This window comes from Littorina saxatilis, linkage group LG2 (assembly GCF_037325665.1).
Source record: "Littorina saxatilis isolate snail1 linkage group LG2, US_GU_Lsax_2.0, whole genome shotgun sequence".
In the NCBI taxonomy this organism is placed as follows: domain Eukaryota; kingdom Metazoa; phylum Mollusca; class Gastropoda; order Littorinimorpha; family Littorinidae; genus Littorina; species Littorina saxatilis.
The window spans coordinates 36278595-36296550 of NC_090246.1; the positions used below are offsets into that span (position 1 = coordinate 36278595).

Sequence of the window (17956 nt, forward strand, 5' to 3'; positions counted from 1 at the left end):
ATATTGAAATGAATTCCCACAAACTATCTGAAAACACAAGCAAATTTCATTGATAAGGACTGTTCGGCAACATTGCATTCTTCTCAGCCGCCAAAAGAAAACGAGCTATAGTGGAACCCACATTTTAAGACCCTTTTTTTTTCTTTTTTTTCCCCACCTTTTAAGACCCTGTTTTTTAAGACTTTCTGTTCATAACCTATGTAAATGTACCCCTATTTTAAGACTGCCTCTTTTTTAAGACCTGATATTCTCAAGTTGAGCTCTTAAAAGGGGGGTTCCACTGTTCACTGTTGTTCTGCGCCTTTAAAACACAAGGAATTTTAAAGCTACGTGTATGGCCTACTACGGGTGTAAGACATGATTCACTTTTCCTCAACATACAGAAAAAGGTGAGCTTTCCCACCTTGACACTTTTCCCTAAATGAAATAATGAAACTCATAGAGCATGTGCACTTCACTGAAATGTTCAAAATGCAATTCAGGATGTCACTGCACGGACACATTCTACCCTAACACTCTCACAAGGTAAGCTTATTTTGGTATCTCAAAATCACTACTGATTAAGCGTCTTCTTCGTTGACACGTTCTTGCTTGTCAGCTACTTGACAAGATAACTTCGCTCGTGATCCTCATAGTTAAATACCCGGCCGTATAACTCAGTGAACTTATTATGTAGGTCGTGATGTTGTCGATCTGATACAGTGGAACCCACATTTTAAGGGGAAAAAACCCTGAGAAATTCAGGTCTTAAAAAAAGAAGTAGTCTTAAACTGAAGGTACATTTACAGAGGTTATGCCTTAAAAAGAAAATATGACAACGCAATGTCTCCAAGGGGGCGGGGGGGGGGGGGGGGGGGGGAGAGAGAGATCTTAAGTCAGGGGGGGTTCCACAGTATACATGTGGTACTGATTGACAGCTCCACTTTTTAACAGATACACGAAGTTTTGTACGTGGGTCTCCGTTTTCGTGTCAGTGTGTGAACCAGTTTTGATCCACTCTACCATTACCTACCTGTGAATCTATCGGCAGGAATTTCCACTGATTTGAGTATGTATATTTAAGTTTTACTTGTCTTTATCTAAATATATATCTGAATGTCTAAGGGTGTATGATCTGAATGGATGCCTTTCAGTTCAACCGCAAAATGAAATATTCTGTATTCTGTATTCAGCATCAGATTGGAGACGATATGCTGAATAATGCAGTAGTTTTTCTATCGGATATTAATTTGTTTAATTTTTGTGTGCGCTGGTGATCTTTTTACATTTAGTCAAGTTTTGACTAAATGTTTTAACGTAGAGGGGGGAATCGAGACGAGGGTCGTGGTGTATGTGCGTGTGTGTGTGTGTGTGTGTGTGTGTCTGTCTGTGTGTGTGTGTAGAGCGATTCAGACTAAACTACTGGACCGATCTTTATGAAATTTGACATGAGAGTTCCTGCGTATGAAATCCCCATACGTTTTTTTCATTTTTTTGATAAATGTCTTTGATGACGTCATATCCGGCTTTTTGTGAAAGTTGAGGCGGCACTGTCACGCCCTCATTTTTCAACCAAATTGGTTGAAATTTTGGTCAAGTAATCTTCGACGAAGCCCGGACTTCGGTATTGCATTTCAGCTTGGTGGCTTAAAAATTAATTAATGACTTTGGTCATTAAAAATCTGAAAATTGTAAAAAAAATATTTTTTTTATAAAACGATCCAAATTTACGTTCATCTTATTCTCCATCATTTGCTGATTCCAAAAACATATAAATATGTTATATTTGGATTACAAACAAGCTCTGAAAATTAAATATATAAAAATTATTATCAAAATTAAATTTTCGAAATCAATTTAAAAACACTTTCATCTTATTCCTTGTCGGTTCCTGATTCCAAAAACATATAGATATGATATGTTTGGATTAAAAACACGCTCAGAAAGTTAAAACGAAGAGAGGTACAGAAGAGCGTGCTATCCTTCTCAGCGCAACTACTCCCCCGCTCTTCTTGTCAATTTCACTGCCTTTGCCGTGAGCGGTGGACTGACGATGCTACGAGTATACGGTCTTGGTGCGTTGCATTGCGTTCAGTTTCATTCTGTGAGTTCGACAGCTACTTGACTAAATGTTGTATCTTCGCCTTACGCGACTTGTTTATATTTGACTCCGCGGAAAGCTGACAACCTATATATTGTAAAAAGAAGTTTCTGTTTGTCTGTCAATCACACTTTTCAAAATCGCTTATGGATCCCTGGATCCTGCATTTCTCGAACCTAATTAAAACGTATATCTATATATCAGGGGAAGGAAAGTCAAATTAAGGGGCCACTGCAAGTTTTTCACAAGGTTGTCAGCATGCTAAGTAACAATACAGACAACAAACCAAATGTTTGCGCTCCAGGCTGAAGTTTAGTTTTGTAGAAAAATAAAAGCGAATTACTTATCGGGGCACAATATTGTGGAAAAAAATAACACAACTAGTTGCTCGTCGAGGGTAGAATATTATACACGAATAAAAGAATGACGAATTAAGTTCTTGTCGCGGGCAGAATATCCGCAAAAAAAGAAGCAAGAAAAATCAATTAGGCCTACTTTCCGAACTTCGTCGCGACGTGCAGAAGAAAGAAAAGAAGCCGGAAGGAGAAATGAAAGGTAAACAAATGACGAAGCACATGACGCGGTCAGAATATCTTGAAAAGAGAAAAGGTAGAAGAAAGAAAGGAAGAAGGAAGTGCAAATGAATTTAAGCATTACTTGTCACGGCGAGAATATTGCGGAAGAAATAAAAGGATAACCAATTACTTGTCGGACTTCGTCGTGACTTGTCGGACTTCGTCGTGGCTGACTTGTCGGCGAAAGAAAGAAAGAAGGGGGGGGGGAAGTTGAAAGGCGCTCAGGTGTGTTATCGAAGGCATTTTTCAGCAAAACCGCGACATAAAATTACTTACGGCAATACCAGTGTCCTGTACTGACATGATTGTTCAGTGCGTGACACTGAAAAAACAGCAACAACTATAATCTGCTGAGAAAAGGTGAAATGATCATTCAAACAGCGACGAAGAAAACGACTGAAAGAATGTAAGCACTGTAAACTGTCAAGAAAAGACAAAAATACAGGTACTTCGGTAAACCCATTATAAGTAAAGTAAAGTCTTTTAAACTAAACTAAACTGAACTGAACTCAGCTAATAAACTAAGCAAAACCAAACTAAACAAAACAAAACGAAACCGCGAAACAAAACTAAACTAAACCGACTAAACTAAAGCCGGGTAAACCAAAGTAAACTCAACTCAACTCAACTCAACTCAACTCAACCGCTCAACGAAACAAAACGAAACTAAACTAACTTTAACCAATCTGATATAATCTAACTGACAGTAAACTAAACTAAACTTAACTAAACTCAACTTAAACACCGTCACTGACTGAGTACCTTCAACTTAACCTATATCTTCACCGTCTATTTCTACCAAAACCTCTTCATAAGAAAAAGGACCAGATGGCTGGAACGTGGTGGTCGTCGGTGTTGCTGGTGTGCTTGGTGGTGGTGGCGGCTACAACGACGGCGACACCGTTGGACGACTACGTCAACCGTCCCGACCCGACTTACAAATACGATGTGATCAAAGAGGAACGGGGTCCCGACTACAGCTTGTTCACAATCAACATGACTTCTCAGACGTGGAAATCAGGTGAGTTTCAAAATTAGGGGTGGACTTTGTTGAGCCTATTTCTTTTGTGAGTGTTCGGGTTTTGTCGAAAATATAGGGTGTGGTGTGTGTGTGTGTGTGTGTGTTAGTGTGTGTGTGTGTGTGTGTGAGACGGTGTGTGTGTGTGTGTGTGTGTGTGCGTGCGTGTGTCAATACGTTCGTCAGTGTGTGTGTGTGTGTGTGTGTGTGCAGTGTGTGTTTGCGTGCGTGTGTGTGTGTGCGTTTGTAGACACGCACACAAAGACGGATTCTCAGCGGACTTGCTTCTTTTGTTCCTCAAAGTCATGAATACATTGTTCAAATGGATTAGTGCCTGGAGATGACCTTCTTTTAGAAAGTAAGGTATCTTACTCTCACTCTTAATTTCCCACACTGTAATCTGAAGTGTTCCACTCAGTTTTGAACACAATTTTTTTTTAAACTGGGACACTTTTTAAGACTAGTTGTGAACACTGTGAGACGAACTATGTGATTCTACCGGAACACCCCGCGGGTTAGGGGGAAGAATTTACCGGATGCTCCCCAGCATGTCGTAAGAGGCGACTAACGGATTCTGTTTCTCCTTTTACCCTTGTTAAGTGTTTCTTGTATAGAATATAGTCAATGTTTTTAAAGATTTTAGTCAAGCAGTATGTAAGAAATGTTAAGTCCTTTGTACTGGAAACTTGCATTCTCCCAGTAAGGTCATATATTGTACTACGTTGCACTGAAGCCCCTGGAGCAATTTTTTTTTATTAGTGCTTTTGTGAACAAGAAACAATTAACAAGTGGCTCTATCCCATCTCCCCCCCCCCCCCCCCCCCCCCCTTTCCCCGTCGCGATAACCTTCGTGGTTGAAAACGACGTTAAACACCAAAGAAAGAAAGAAAGAAAGAAAGATTCTACTGGAAAAAGTAGTACTCTATCAAGTGTTTATCTAGTCAGCTGCCAGATGTATTCAGTGATTATTTTATCAAGAAGGTTTCAGATATTCGTTCTGAACTTGATCAGATGGGTGCACATTCTGCTTCCTCCAGTCATGTTGATGTTCCCACTGATTGTTCTTTTCCATCATTTCAGCCAATCAGTGAAAAAGACCTCAGATCCATTATTCTAAAGTCCAAACCAACAACTTGTCCACTTGATGCCATACCCACACCACTGCTTTTTGAGAATCTTGATGTGTTGTTGCCAACTCTTACTCAAATTGTCAATGATAGCCTGTTATCTGGTGTTTTTCCATCATTGTTCAAAACTGCACTTGTCAAACCACTTCTCAAAAAACCTAGTCTTGATGTCAATATTTTGAAGAACTATCGTCCTGTATCTAATTTATCATTCTTGTCCAAAGTTTTTGAAAAGGTAGTTTTGAAGCAGCTGTTGTCATATTTGAACACCCATGATTTGATCTCGCACTCTCAGTCCGCTTATCGCCCTTCTCACTGTACTGAAACAGCCCTACTTAAAGTAATCAGTGACATTCTGTCTGCTCTGGATGGTGGTGATGTGTCAGTGCTTACCCTACTTGACCTTTCTGCAGCGTTCGACACGATTGACCATGTCACGCTTCTCCATAGACTTCAGACTCTGTACGGCATCTCCGGTCCACCGCTAGCATGGCTTGAGTCCTATCTCATTGGCAGGACTCAGGCTGTGCTTGTCGATGGCCAGATGTCTGCTCCAGCCCCACTTTCTTTCGGCGTTCCTCAAGGTTCAGTACTCGGTCCCATCCTTTTCATCGTGTACACTAAGCCCCTATCCACACTGATTCAAAACCATTCTGTTTTAAATCAGTCTTTTGCTGATGACACCCAGCTGTATAAACCCAGTCCCCCTGCAGAGACACATTCCGCCATCCAGACCATTCAGACATGCATCACTGATGTTAAATCTTGGATGGTCGATAACAAACTCAAGCTGAATGATGATAAGACTGAAGTCTTACTGTGCAAAAAGAAGAACACTACATTTCCCTCTCCCCAACCTGTTTCTGTTCAAATAGGCAACACCGACATTCTTTTCTCACCATCAGCTAGAAACCTTGGATTCACCCTTTCATCTGACATGACCCTTAACAAACATATATCTTTAGTCTGTAGAGCAGCTTATTTTGAGCTTCGTAAGATCAGCACCATTCGCCACACACTCTCCTCTCAAACAACTAACACTCTTGTCTGTGCCTTTGTTCTTTCTAAACTTGACTACTGCAACTCTCTTCTCTCTGGCTGTCCTCTGTACCTCCTGCATAAACTACAAAAAGTCCAAAACTCGGCAGCACGCCTCATTCTGAAAGCACGAAAACGAGATCACGCAACACCACTTCTTCACACACTGCACTGGTTACCTATTCAAGCCCGCATTGACTACAAACTGTCCACCCTCTGCTTTAACTTCTTTTCTGGCTCGTCTCCTGCTTACTTCTCTGAACTCCTCACCGTCTATTCTCCAGCAAGACAACTCCGTGCCTCTTCTGACTGTCGCATCCTCACCATACCACACACCAAAACCAAAACATACGGACAACGCACTTTTACTTTCTCCGCACCCACACAATGGAATTCTCTCCCCTTTCACATCCGCCACTCTCAGTCACCCCAAGCATTCAAACGAGCACTTAAAACGCACCTCTTCAAGAAATACAACCCCTGATTTTGTTTTCTCAGTCCATCAGTAGGCTACATGTAGTGTATTTGTTGTTTTAGTGATAATGTATATAAACATCTAGGGCTGTTTTTCAGTATTGTTGATAACATGTTCTGTTTGATTAAGGGTATTCAGCTGGTATTTCCTTGTTTTCACTACCTATTTTATTCATGTTTTTATTACTTAGTTAGTGGAAGAATCTTTTGTAATGTATGTTTGATGGTGTATGCTTTTAATTAAGCGTTGCTGACTATGAATGTAGATGTAAATGCTTGTATAACTGTGTTTTAATTTTAAATGTGTCAAGCGCAAAGAGCATAATTGTAAAGTTATGATGTTGCGCTATATAAATGCTCATTTATTATTATTATTATTATTATTATTATTATTATTATTATTATTATTATTATTATCATGTGTGCTACTTTTGTTAGTGGAATCATATACAGGGTGGTCCAAAAAAATGTAGACAGTTTTGCGTGCCTGTCATTTCTGCTACAGGGCTCCCACCTATTCTTTTTCACATGGAATGTCTCACACAAGCATGAAAATTTAGTAAGGCACAGTTTTGTTCTTCTTTGCAACATCATTTCTGGGCGTAGTTGAGTTCAATAGTTCATCACATTCTCAATCCAAGCACCTCGTCTCTGGATTACGGCTGCGACACGGACATTGAAGTTGTTGATAACTCTGTCCAAGGTCTTGAGTGGAATCCTCCTGATTTCACGAAGAATGTTCTCCTTTAGCGCTTGTATTGTCTGTGGATTGTTGTGGTAAACCCTTTCCTTCAAGTAACCCCAGAGGAAGAAATCTGGAGGAGAAAGATGATCTGGGGACGAGGTGCTTGGATTGAGAATGTGATGAACTATTGAACTACGCCCAGAAATGATGTTGCAAAGAAGAAAAAACTGTGCCTTACTAAACTTTCATGCTTGTGTGAGACATTCCAGGTGAAAAAGAATAGGTGGGAGCTCTGTAGCACAAATGACAGGCACGCAAAACTGTCTACATTTTTTTGGACCACCCTGTAGTATTTGACACAGTGTTTACAACTGGTTACATAAAGTGCGTTCAAAAGTGGAGCACTTCAGTTTACAGTGCACCTTAATGTTTGTGTGTAACAGAAGCAACACTGGACCGACCCGTGTGGTGGCACTACCTGTCTGTGACGGTGCCAGACAACATTAAATACCAGAACGCCGTACTTTTCATCGATGGAGGCAGCAATCACGATGGGTATAACTGTTGAATCTTCTCGAACACCACCAAGAGAAAGTAGAAGATGAGGGGGAGGGAGGGGGGCCGGGGTAGGGGATGGGGGTGGGGGCCAGGGGGTGGCGGGGAGGGGGGGTGGGGATGGGTAGAGCGCGACAGCTTCTATGACTGACGGCATTGGAATTTTACGTCCTCTTAGGACTGACTGACCAGTTGGCCTATCTTGAGACATGTGGAGGTAACATACAGTGTCAGTCACTATGCTTTGTAATGCAAATGAAGGAGTTCTGTCTTTGAACGTGCTCTCCGTTGTCAGTGAGAGCACTTTCTTGGTCCAACTCTTCATATGGTGTGTGTTGATGTTTTGTTGTTTGTGTTGTCAGTTCTTTTATGTTCGTTATTCATCATGCAATCTTCGTCATTTTGCTCCAAACGTGTGTTGATTCTTGTTGGTACTGTGACAAAGTAGAGGGTGGTTATACGATTATGATGAACTGAGTATAAAACTGTCTTTGTCAACAGCCCTCCATCACAGACGGACAACTTTGTGGCTCTGACCACGATGCTGGGGGCCAGTACAGGGGCCGTGTCCGCCAACCTCAAGCAGATCCCTAACCAGCCTGTGGTTTTCAAGGTAAAACACTCCCCTTGTGGTGGGTTAATATACAATGGAACACCCCTTTTAAGAATCCCCCCACCCCCACCCCTCCCCCCCACCCCAGATAAAGACTTCACAACTTTGAAGACCAGCCTTGCTTTCTCAGACTTTTATGTTCATTGCCTTTGTAAGTTTACCTCAGTTTACCTTATATTTAAGAATCCCTTTTTTGTAATACCTGTTTGTCTCAGATTTTATGAGATCTTAAAAGGGGGTTCCACTGTACCTGCGGTGTAGCTGGTCGCGGGTTTAATTCCCGATCGGGGAAAAAGGGGAGGCGTTTTTGAGGCTTCATCAAGTGCTGACTCGTGTGTGCCTGTTCAAACCTTCTGTACAAAGCACGTGCTGTGTACGTTAAAGGTACATATTCCTTCTGTAACAGCACCCGGTCGTGCACACCACTACGGTATCTGTCCCGGCATGTACAGTGGAGCCCCCCCTCTCCCCCCCCCCTTTAAGAGCCCTAATTTAAGACTCCCTCCCATTTAAGACCTTGCTTTGGGCGGGGACGTAGCTCAGTCGGTAGCGCGCTGGATTTGTATCCAGTTGGCCGCTATCAGCGTGAGTTCGTCCCCACGTTCGGCGAGAGATTTATTTCTCAGAGTCAACTTTGTGTGCAGACTCTCCTCGGTGTCCGAACACCCCCGTGTGTACACGCAAGCACAAGACCAAGTGCGCACGAAAAAGATCCTGTAATCCATGTCAGAGTTCGGTGGGTTATAGAAACACGAAAATACCCAGCATGCTTCCTCCGAAAGCGGCGTATGGCTGCCTAAATGGCGGGGTAAAAACGGTCATACACGTAAAGTTCCACTCGTGCAAAAAACACGAGTGTACCTGGGAGTTTCAGCCCACGAACGCAGAAAAAGAAGAAGAAGAAGAAGACCTTGCTTTTTTTTTGATTTTTTGAGGTCTTAAAAGGGGGGTTTGACTGTAATATGACAATCCTTTGACTAGAACACAGTTCCCCCGAAAGCGGCGTATGGCTGCCTAAATGGCGGGGTAAAAACGGTCATACACGTAAAAATCCACTCGTGCAAATTTGTGAGTGAACGTGGGAGTTTCAGCCCATGAGCGAAGAAGAAGAAGACTAGAATACAGACCCCAAATCAACGGTCTTAACTAGGCTGGGATGTTGCAAGGTGGGATGTTGCGCGAGTGGAAGACGCACTCGTTACATGTCGCGTTAGTGGAATCAATGTCCCACTCGTAGCGGAATGATGTCGCGCTACTGCCGGAGTCGCGTTACTGGAGTCGCGCTAGTGGGGACAAACCATTAAATCATTCAGTATGTCTTCAAATTCAGTAAAGGTTCCATGATGGTCGGTTTCCCTGTTCAGGCAGACCCCAGCCAGCAGAGTCGCCACGAGGATGCAGTGATCGCCTGGACGTGGAAGACTTTCATCGAGAACTCCAGCGACCCAGAAATCCTGCTGCGTATGCCCATGACAAAGGTATTCTCCTTCAGTCAATCTCAGTCCAACAACACTGTAGGCTACAGCTATTACCCATTTCGACACTGAGACAATCATGTGCATTGCTTACTTCGGCGTGTTTTAGTTGTCCCAGCAGGAGGAATCGCTGACTGCTTCTCTTCGGGTTGAGAAAACAGCGGGAAGGGAATAACTGACTGAGGTGGATCAATTGGACAAATACGCTTTTAAGGATTTCAAATGCTTTTTTGTTTGCTCTTGTTTGTTTAGATATTGCTCTCAAGAACCCATACTGAAAGCTTTCTTTATATAATCTTGGGTGCTACTGCCCGAATGACGAACAGACTTAAAACCTGAAAGCCCTGTAACAACTATAGAAAAGAGGCAAATTTAATTACATATTTGAAACGAAATATCTAGTCACATAGCAATGTTCTATACAGGCTGTGGTCCGCGCCATGGACACCATCACAGACTTCGTCCAGAAGAAGAGAGGAGCTGCAGTGAAAAATTACTTCGTGGCAGGAGCCTCAAAGGTAGGTAACTGTCCGGCGTCAGTGCTTTCTCGGCAGTGGTATGTTTTGTGTGACGTGGCAGAGACTATAGATTACACATTTTTGTGTGTAGGCCTACTCAACAGTCTCTGGGCGTAGCCTTGTAACGTGGCTCTCCACGGAAAAAAAGGCATTTAGCATTGTGTGTATTTCCTGCAAAACGTAATCGATGGTTTTAAAGTTTTAAAGGTTTCATTCGTGAACATTTTTTGCAACGTTGCTCTCTTTTGCATGTTGCCCAGTCCCTGAGAATGACAATCCGTGCTTCAGAGGCCCACACTGATTTCATTCGGTGATGAATACTAGCAGAACACGACTCGACAAATACAGCCCTTCCCTCCCCCCAGTCTCAGTCAGAGTGTCACTAGCCAACTGTAATTTACATACAATGCAATGTGTTGCCAAAAGACAAAAAGTGTCCATGTTTATGTACAATGAAAATGGACACTGATTAAAGTATTCTTATGCTATGTTGATTTCAGAGAGGTTGGACAACGTGGACAGCGGCCAGTGTAGACAAGCGTGTTGTTGGCATCGCTCCCATCGTCATGGACCTTCTCAACATGGTGAAGGTAAGATGACACTGCCGCGCTGTTTTTGTTTTGTTTCAAGTTTCAAGCAAGCAGGAAAGATTTGAACTTTCAAGCAAGCAGGAAAGATTTCAAGTTTTAAGCAAGTACGAAAAATTTCAAATTTCAAGCAAGTACGAAAGACCGCACACACTCACGCACGTACGAGTGCACGCAAGCACTGTCACATGCACGCACGCACTCACACACACGCACGCACGCACTAACACACACGCACACACACACAAACACACATGTACACACACACACACACACACACACACACACACACACACACACACACACACACACACACACACACGAACGCACGCGGAAAGTAAATACAAAACATGAGTACTATTTTAATTCCATTGAGCTTGTTAATACAATGTCCCCGTGTCTTTCCAGAACCTACATCACCACTACCGAGCATACGGAGGCTGGACATTTGCTTTCAAGGATTACTACGATCTCAACTTCACTTCACAGCTGGACAACCCTAATACACAGGCCATGGCGGACATAATTGATCCCATCTGTGAGTCAAAGAACTCATTTAGTCAGTCAGTCCATCAGTTAGTCAGTCAGTCAGTCAGTCATTCAGTCAGTCAATAAGCCAGTCAGTAAGTCCGTTAGTCAGTTGGTTGACCGGTTGGTCAGACACCTATTCAGTTCATCAGTATGTTAACCTTTAACCATGCAGTAAAGTAGCGGGCAGTCATTATGTCATTTGATAAATCAATCGTCCAGGTAGAAATGTGTGGCCTGATGAATAAGTCCATCAGTGAAGAAGGCAGTCATTAATTGAACACCGAATCAACTATTCAGAAAGCCACTTGAAAAAAAAAAACTCAGCAATTCCCGTGTGTGTGTGTGTGTGTGGTGTGTACGTGTGTGTGTGTGTGTGTGTGTGTGTGTGTGTGTGTGTGTGTGTGTGTGTGTGTGAATGAGTGTGATATATGATCGCATGCTTATTTTTAATGCGTGTCACTAATCACATGGCCGCATAACTAAAGTAAATTCCCCCGAAATCGGCGTATGCTGCCTGAATGGCGGGGTAAAAACGGTCATACACGTAAAAATCCACTCGTGCAAAAAACATGAGTGAACGTATGGTGGGAGTCTAAGCCCATGAACGACGAAGAAGAAGACTAAAGTAAATCATACACTTTAAAAAGATGCCGCGTGTACAGTATAGTAATTGTACTGTGTGTCACTGTGAGTTACTGATTTGACCACAGCGTACAACTCCCGCCTGACCATCCCCAAGCTGGTGATCAGCACTGGAGGCGACGAGTTCTTCCTGCCTGATGACTCTCACTTCTACTACAGGGAGCTCAACCAGCCCACCTACCTCAGGTAAGCTGTCGCTGGCTCTTTACTCTTGTTTCTCTTTCTTCCCTCGGAATTCAAAAGCATATATGTTTTTACTGAAGTACTGTCGAACCTGTCCTGGCGACCACCTCTCGATGACGACCACCTGTCCGTTACGACTACCCAAAAAGATCCCCGGCAATTATTTCTGTGTAATTCACCTTTCCATAGCGACCACTTGTGTATAACGGTCACTTTTGGTCGGTCTCTTGGGTGGTCTTTGGGAGGTAGTTATTGGCAAGTTCAACTGTATTTATTCATTTATTTATTTGACAAAGGCGCGCACATACCCTCCGTCTCCCCTGCTTGTGTCTCTCTGGTGAATGATAGTTTCTCCTCCCGAGTTCTCTTCGTCATGCTAAATTGTCAAGGTTGTTGAAATGACAAAGTCTGCAGTTCGCCGCGGGGACTCCGTCTGAACCCACATTGAGTTTCTCCTTCAGGTCCACCATCTCGTACGATAATTTGTGTTTTAGGTCATTGACGGTGAATCCTATCCAGAGGACATGTTCTTAGGTTTGTGTGCCTGTCTCACACTGACAACCATCTGTGAGCGATAATTTGAATAATATATATGCAAAACATAATGACCATGATTCTGTTCTTTGTTTCAGGATCCTTCCCAATGCTGAACACAGCTGCGCAGGTCACGAAATCAGTCTCTTCTTTGACATGAGGTCTTTCTTCCTAATGGTCACCCAGGTACGTTGCTTTTTCAGTTCCATTGACGCATCACGACATGGTGAAAATAAAGAACAAAGAAATGTGAACGAGACTAATAAAGTATCTTTTTTTCAAACGAAGTTTGGTTCAACGCAGTGTCATTTAAAATGCCACATGAGAAACTTGAAAGTTTATTTTAAGCGGATTTGATCTTCAACGAGTTTTTAAAGAAAGTTAAGATTACAAGCTGAGTGTGTCGTGTAAAGCTTTGCAATTCAACGGAATGTAACACTGCCGAAGACAGAAGACATGCGATACGATTCTTTATTTAATTGATTTTCGTTCTCAGAATTGTACGGTGTTAAGTTTTCAGAGCGGCGAATTCTTTACAGTTCTGTGATAAATTGACAGGTATTGATATCGACGAATACGAAGTCGTTAGTAGACCTGTCTATGTTATTGTTACTGAGACCAGCCCAGGACATAGCATCTGTCTAAAGAACCTAAGATAAAGCCCACATGGTTGCCAAAATAACAATTGCAAGACAAAAGTTTTGATTCCAATTGTCTTGAAGTTTTAAAGTATTTTTTTCAACCAAAGTGCTCTCCTTTATCGTTTCATGTGCTTTTTAATTTTTACAATTTTTCATTCACAAAAGTGCTTTACCTGCAGGAGGCGCCACTGCCCAAGGTTTCCTGGACCCGCGCTACTGTAAGTCATTATTTTACATGCTGATTGTGTGTGTGTGTGTGTGTGTGTGTGTGTGTGTGTGTGTGTGTGTGTGTGTGTGTGTGTGTGTGTGTGAGTCAGTGAGTGTGTGTGTGTGCGTGCGTGCATGCGTGTGTGTGTGTGTGTGTGCGTGAGTGTGTGTGTGTGTGTGTGTGTGTGTGTGTGTGTGTGTGTGTGTGTGTGTGTCTGTGTGTGTGTGTGTGTGTGTGTGTGTGTGTGTGTGTGTGTGTGTGCGCGCGCGTGCGTAATTTTATCTAAAATTTCCACAAATCTATTTTTGAGTGTATTATGTTATCATTTTACGCCTGGCATTTTGAGCAACATATCTTTGAAAATGTGACAATGTTCAGTATGAGTTACGATTCAATAATGCATACATTGCGCTCGTCACAGTGCGACACATGTTTTGTCATCTTTCTTTCTTTATTTATTTGGTGTTTAACGTCGTTTTCAACCACGAAGGTTATATCGCGACGGGGAAAGGGGGGAAATGGGATTGAGCCACTTGATGTTTTGTCATGGTAACAGACGATATGTCGAAATGTTGCAGACGTCAACTGGTGGCATTATCACAGTAACCACGGATAGACTACCTCTTAACATTAAGACTTTCTTCGCTAAGACGTTGGATGGAAAGCGGTCAGTTGCCTTCTCTTATTCTAATTATTTTCATTTTTAAATACTGGATATTTGTGTAAGTTAATTCTTTTAGAGAGAGAGAGAGAGAGAGAGAGAGAGAGAGAGAGAGAGAGAGAGAGAGAGAGAGAGAGAGAGAGACAGAGAGAGACAGACAGACAGACAGACAGACAGACAGACAGGGGCCTATACTGACATCTTATGTTCTTTGTTTCTGACAAGACAGATTTCCTTCGTTCCTTCTTTCATGTTTTGTTGCGTGGGAATGGAACAACGCGCAAAAAGCTGATGTGTATAAATGATGATGAAGACCTTTTTCCATCAATCTACAGACGCGATTTCCGCTTACTGGTGGGGAGTAAAGATGACCCCACAAAACCCTTTCCACATCCCATTGTTTGGCATACCAGAGAGACTATTTGGACGGTAAACTACTTTTCATTTTTGTTTTACTGTATTTTGGTTATCAATCAATCAGTCAATCAATCAAATTAAATCAATCAATCAATCAACGACAAGTCACACAATCAACGAATCAGTAGCCAATTGTTTGATCAACCAACGAACCAGTCAGTCAATCTTTCTATCAATCAACTGATCAATCAATCGACCAATTAGTTGGTCAGTCAATCAATCTACTGATTGAATTTTCAGATGGTATGTCAATCTATCCATCAATCAGTCAACTATATAACTAACCAGTCGGTCAAGCTGTCAATCCACAGGAATAGGACTTTCTCCAGCCTCTTTGCAGAGTGTGGGTCTTACACGACCCATGCCATCCGAATAAGGACCGTGACAGTCCTTTAATTTCATATGGGTCGTCCACGACCCACAAAATCGGGACTGTGTAGTTCAAATTACGTCATCATTTATTTCTTTGTTTATAAAGATCATCCTTTATAAACTTGAGAGGTCGATGGGAAGATTCTATGGTGTTAGAGGACTACATGAAGTCTCAATCAAAAACTCCCAATAGTTTCAGGGATACAGACCTTTTTGTGAGGCCCTGGGTCGTTGGCGACCCAGAGGCAGGGTGAAGGTTTAAGAAATGATTTCAGGGTATCGTAAGTTAACCATAGTGCAACACTTGAAAAAGTCAGAGCTACCCAGTCACCTGGCAGATTTTCCTGATTTCGAACATTATCAATTTTCATGGGAAAATGCTGATATAAGATATCTGTTCTTTTTTCCATTTTGTCTCCAGGGCAACACAACATTTCAAGCTGAGTTTGACAATCCGCAAGAGGGCTGGCTGGCCTTTTTCATTCAGGTAAAAGTACTTTATTTATCCATTCTGCGGCAAATGTTATGGGTCGTATAAGCCATAAGCCACGGCATTTGTTTTCTGTTTCTTTTCAGCATGATCATTGTGGGGGCGATCATAGCTAAGCTTACTTCCGTTCTCAAGATACTGTCATGAAAACAGATCTATACGGTCTCAGACAGTTAGAAGTGGTGGGAAGCAGTTGTGGCATCACAACAATTTGGTTGTTGTAAAATAAACTAAAGATATGAACTTTCAAATTCCTCTTTATTCACACAAACAGCATGGTCTCTGAATCTGTATAAATGTCTAAATAGCGTCATGGTCGCAGTGTTCTACAGCGGAAACATTATTTGTTCTATTTTCACAACAACCCCACTGATAGGCGGGTGCATTTGAATTTCACGCATTTGAAAATTGTTTTCGTCTTCCCGCATTTGATTTTTCCGCATTTGGTGGTTTGAATTTCACGCATGTGAGCTTTTGAAAGTCACGCATGTGAGCTTTTGAAAATCACGCATGTAGTGTATGCGTTGGGGTGTGTGTATATGAGATAGAGTTGCTCATCAATTTTGCCGGCCTTTGAAATAGATCCTCGGCTGCACGTTTTTTGCATTGTTTTCGAAATTCGGAGACGGAAATGTCTTTCTCTGTCTTTAGTTCATGATTGTGCTCATTTGAGTAAATCGGGTCCTTGAAGTCGAGACTTGTTTTCAATCGCGCTGGACATCCACGTATCGAACAACGCCATGTCTTTGATTTCTTGGTTTCACGGTCCTTGACGTATAAACTCCCACGGCTGAGAATTGCCGGATTTCCCCTGTTGGTTGTTGTTATCGTGATGCTCGTCTCTTGCTGTGCCATGGCGAAATGAGCCGTGTAGTTGAACTGAATTGTGATTTGTGAGTTGTGAGCGAACCGTCGTGACGTATAAACTCCCACAGATTTCCCATGTAGCTATTCGTGTCTTGCTGAATTGTGATTTGTATTCACGCGTCTAGACACGTGACTCACTCACGAACACACCGATGCAGGGGGGATACGTGCATGCGTGTGCGTGAAATTCAAATGACAAGTAAGGAGAGATTTTAACTGGAAACCTGCGTGAAATTCATGTGTTAAGAAATGCGAGAAATTCATAGCGTGAAATTCAAAAGTGCGTGAAATTCAGTTGCACCGTGATAGGCATATAATTTGTACGCTTTGGCAGAAAGGTCATCTGGTGTTAATATTACAATGGAATCCACTTATCGTGAACTGTGTTTCAGTGACTCTTCAGATATCTCGAACATAATATCATTGGTAGTTCCCAGCCCCAAGTCCCACTGTCTTTGTGTTATAGTACCTCGGTTATTGTGACATCTTAAATTGTGATAATTTGCTTATTGTAAAGTGTTTGGCCATTCCAAAAACAGCCCCTACACTTACCGTTTCAAACTAGCATGTAGTGAAACATCTAGGGTGACCATATGGCATCGCATCTCATTTCGTTTGTCATGATGTCCTTTTTCTTTGATTTTGCTGAAAGGTTTTATACTTCACCATAAGATTCTACGTTACAAATAATGCTACCACACAGGAGGACTTACTTAGCTTTTTACTGATATTTGCCGGTTGTGTTGTTTAAATTCTTTTTGTGTGAGTTATTATTGGTTCGCTTCAAAGCCCTTTGGGCCTAAAGCCTAATACAAAATGTTGAAACATTGTGTTACTTGCAGATGACATTTCCAGGCGTGGACAACGGTTCCGTGCTAGAGATTACAACCGAGGCACAGATCATTCCAGACACTTTTCCCTTTCCTGACTGCAAGGACAGTTCCTGCTATGGAAAACTGGTGTAGACTGTTTTTTAAAACTTTTAGTCTCTAATGTTTTTTTTTATGTGAAGAAAAGTGTTGTCCAAATCAAGACTGTGCAATATACTATTTTTTCTTTTACCCTGCCTGTCGATGATCTTGTTCTCTCTCGGAAAATGCATTTTGTGTGGTCTTAGCCGTGCAGTTACTTTGTTCTCTCAAATTGATTGCTGTTTAAAACTTTGCAATTCTTCCTTTTTTCCCCCCGTTTGCCCGGGTAGTTAACCAAAAAAATTCTTGCCTAAGAAAGTCAAAAAAATTCTTGCCTAAGAAAGTGCCCTGTGCATTTAGGCTTCTCTGTCTAATTTCTTTGTTTTTATACTCGTGTCCTGTTGTCATCTAATTGTAAAGCATCACAGTATCTACAGCTCCTTTTGTAATGCCTTCACATTCTGTTGTAATCTTTATAAATTGGAGTGGTGGTATTTTGAGGTTTTTTGGTGGAATCGCCTGTGCAAGTGTAATGTCATTGTGATTTTGTTTTATTGTTTTTTAAGACTAGCTTACTTCAAAGTGTTCTTGACGGTCACTTACGATTGAAAGGATCCTGGCAATAAAGTGTAACAAATTGTTTTCAGTGACTTTTTTTTTTTTATACACTCGCATGCATGAACTGTTAAGCATGTATACACACACACTTCCATACACTCTCTCCTTCAACACAAATGAAACTCAAAAAGAAGCT

At 41.9% G+C, this 17956-nt stretch overlaps 1 protein-coding gene across 3 annotated transcripts; it reads left to right on the top strand.

Moving 5' to 3' along the window:
- On the top strand, positions 1-17844 carry LOC138958879 (autocrine proliferation repressor protein A-like). Of its 3 annotated transcripts, none has more exons than XM_070330195.1 (15): positions 1-525; positions 3472-3676; positions 7441-7552; positions 8054-8165; positions 9530-9643; positions 10066-10158; positions 10659-10748; positions 11154-11283; positions 11987-12104; positions 12734-12821; positions 13456-13494; positions 14063-14151; positions 14481-14574; positions 15356-15421; positions 17134-17844. In XM_070330195.1, the coding sequence occupies exons 2-15, from the start codon at positions 3484-3486 to the stop codon at positions 17254-17256; spliced, it is 1461 nt and encodes a 486-aa protein (XP_070186296.1). In that variant the 5' UTR covers positions 1-525; positions 3472-3483; the 3' UTR covers positions 17257-17844. The 3 variants fall into 3 exon arrangements, with proteins under 3 accessions (XP_070186296.1, XP_070186294.1, XP_070186295.1); XM_070330193.1 differs by lacking the exon at positions 1-525 and adding an exon at positions 906-1048; XM_070330194.1 differs by lacking the exon at positions 1-525 and adding an exon at positions 2848-3061.
- The last annotated feature ends 112 nt before the right edge of the window (positions 17845-17956 follow it).

Coding starts and splice junctions, on each gene's coding strand:
- LOC138958879 (XM_070330195.1), top strand. CDS start 3,484: ATGGCTGGAACGTGGTGGTCGTCGGTGTTGCTGGTGTGCTTGGTGGTG. Junction 11,284..11,986: donor GGACATAATTGATCCCATCT/GTGAGTCAAAGA, acceptor ATTTGACCACAG/CGTACAACTCCCGCCTGACC. Junction 15,422..17,133: donor GGCTGGCCTTTTTCATTCAG/GTAAAAGTACTT, acceptor TGTTACTTGCAG/ATGACATTTCCAGGCGTGGA.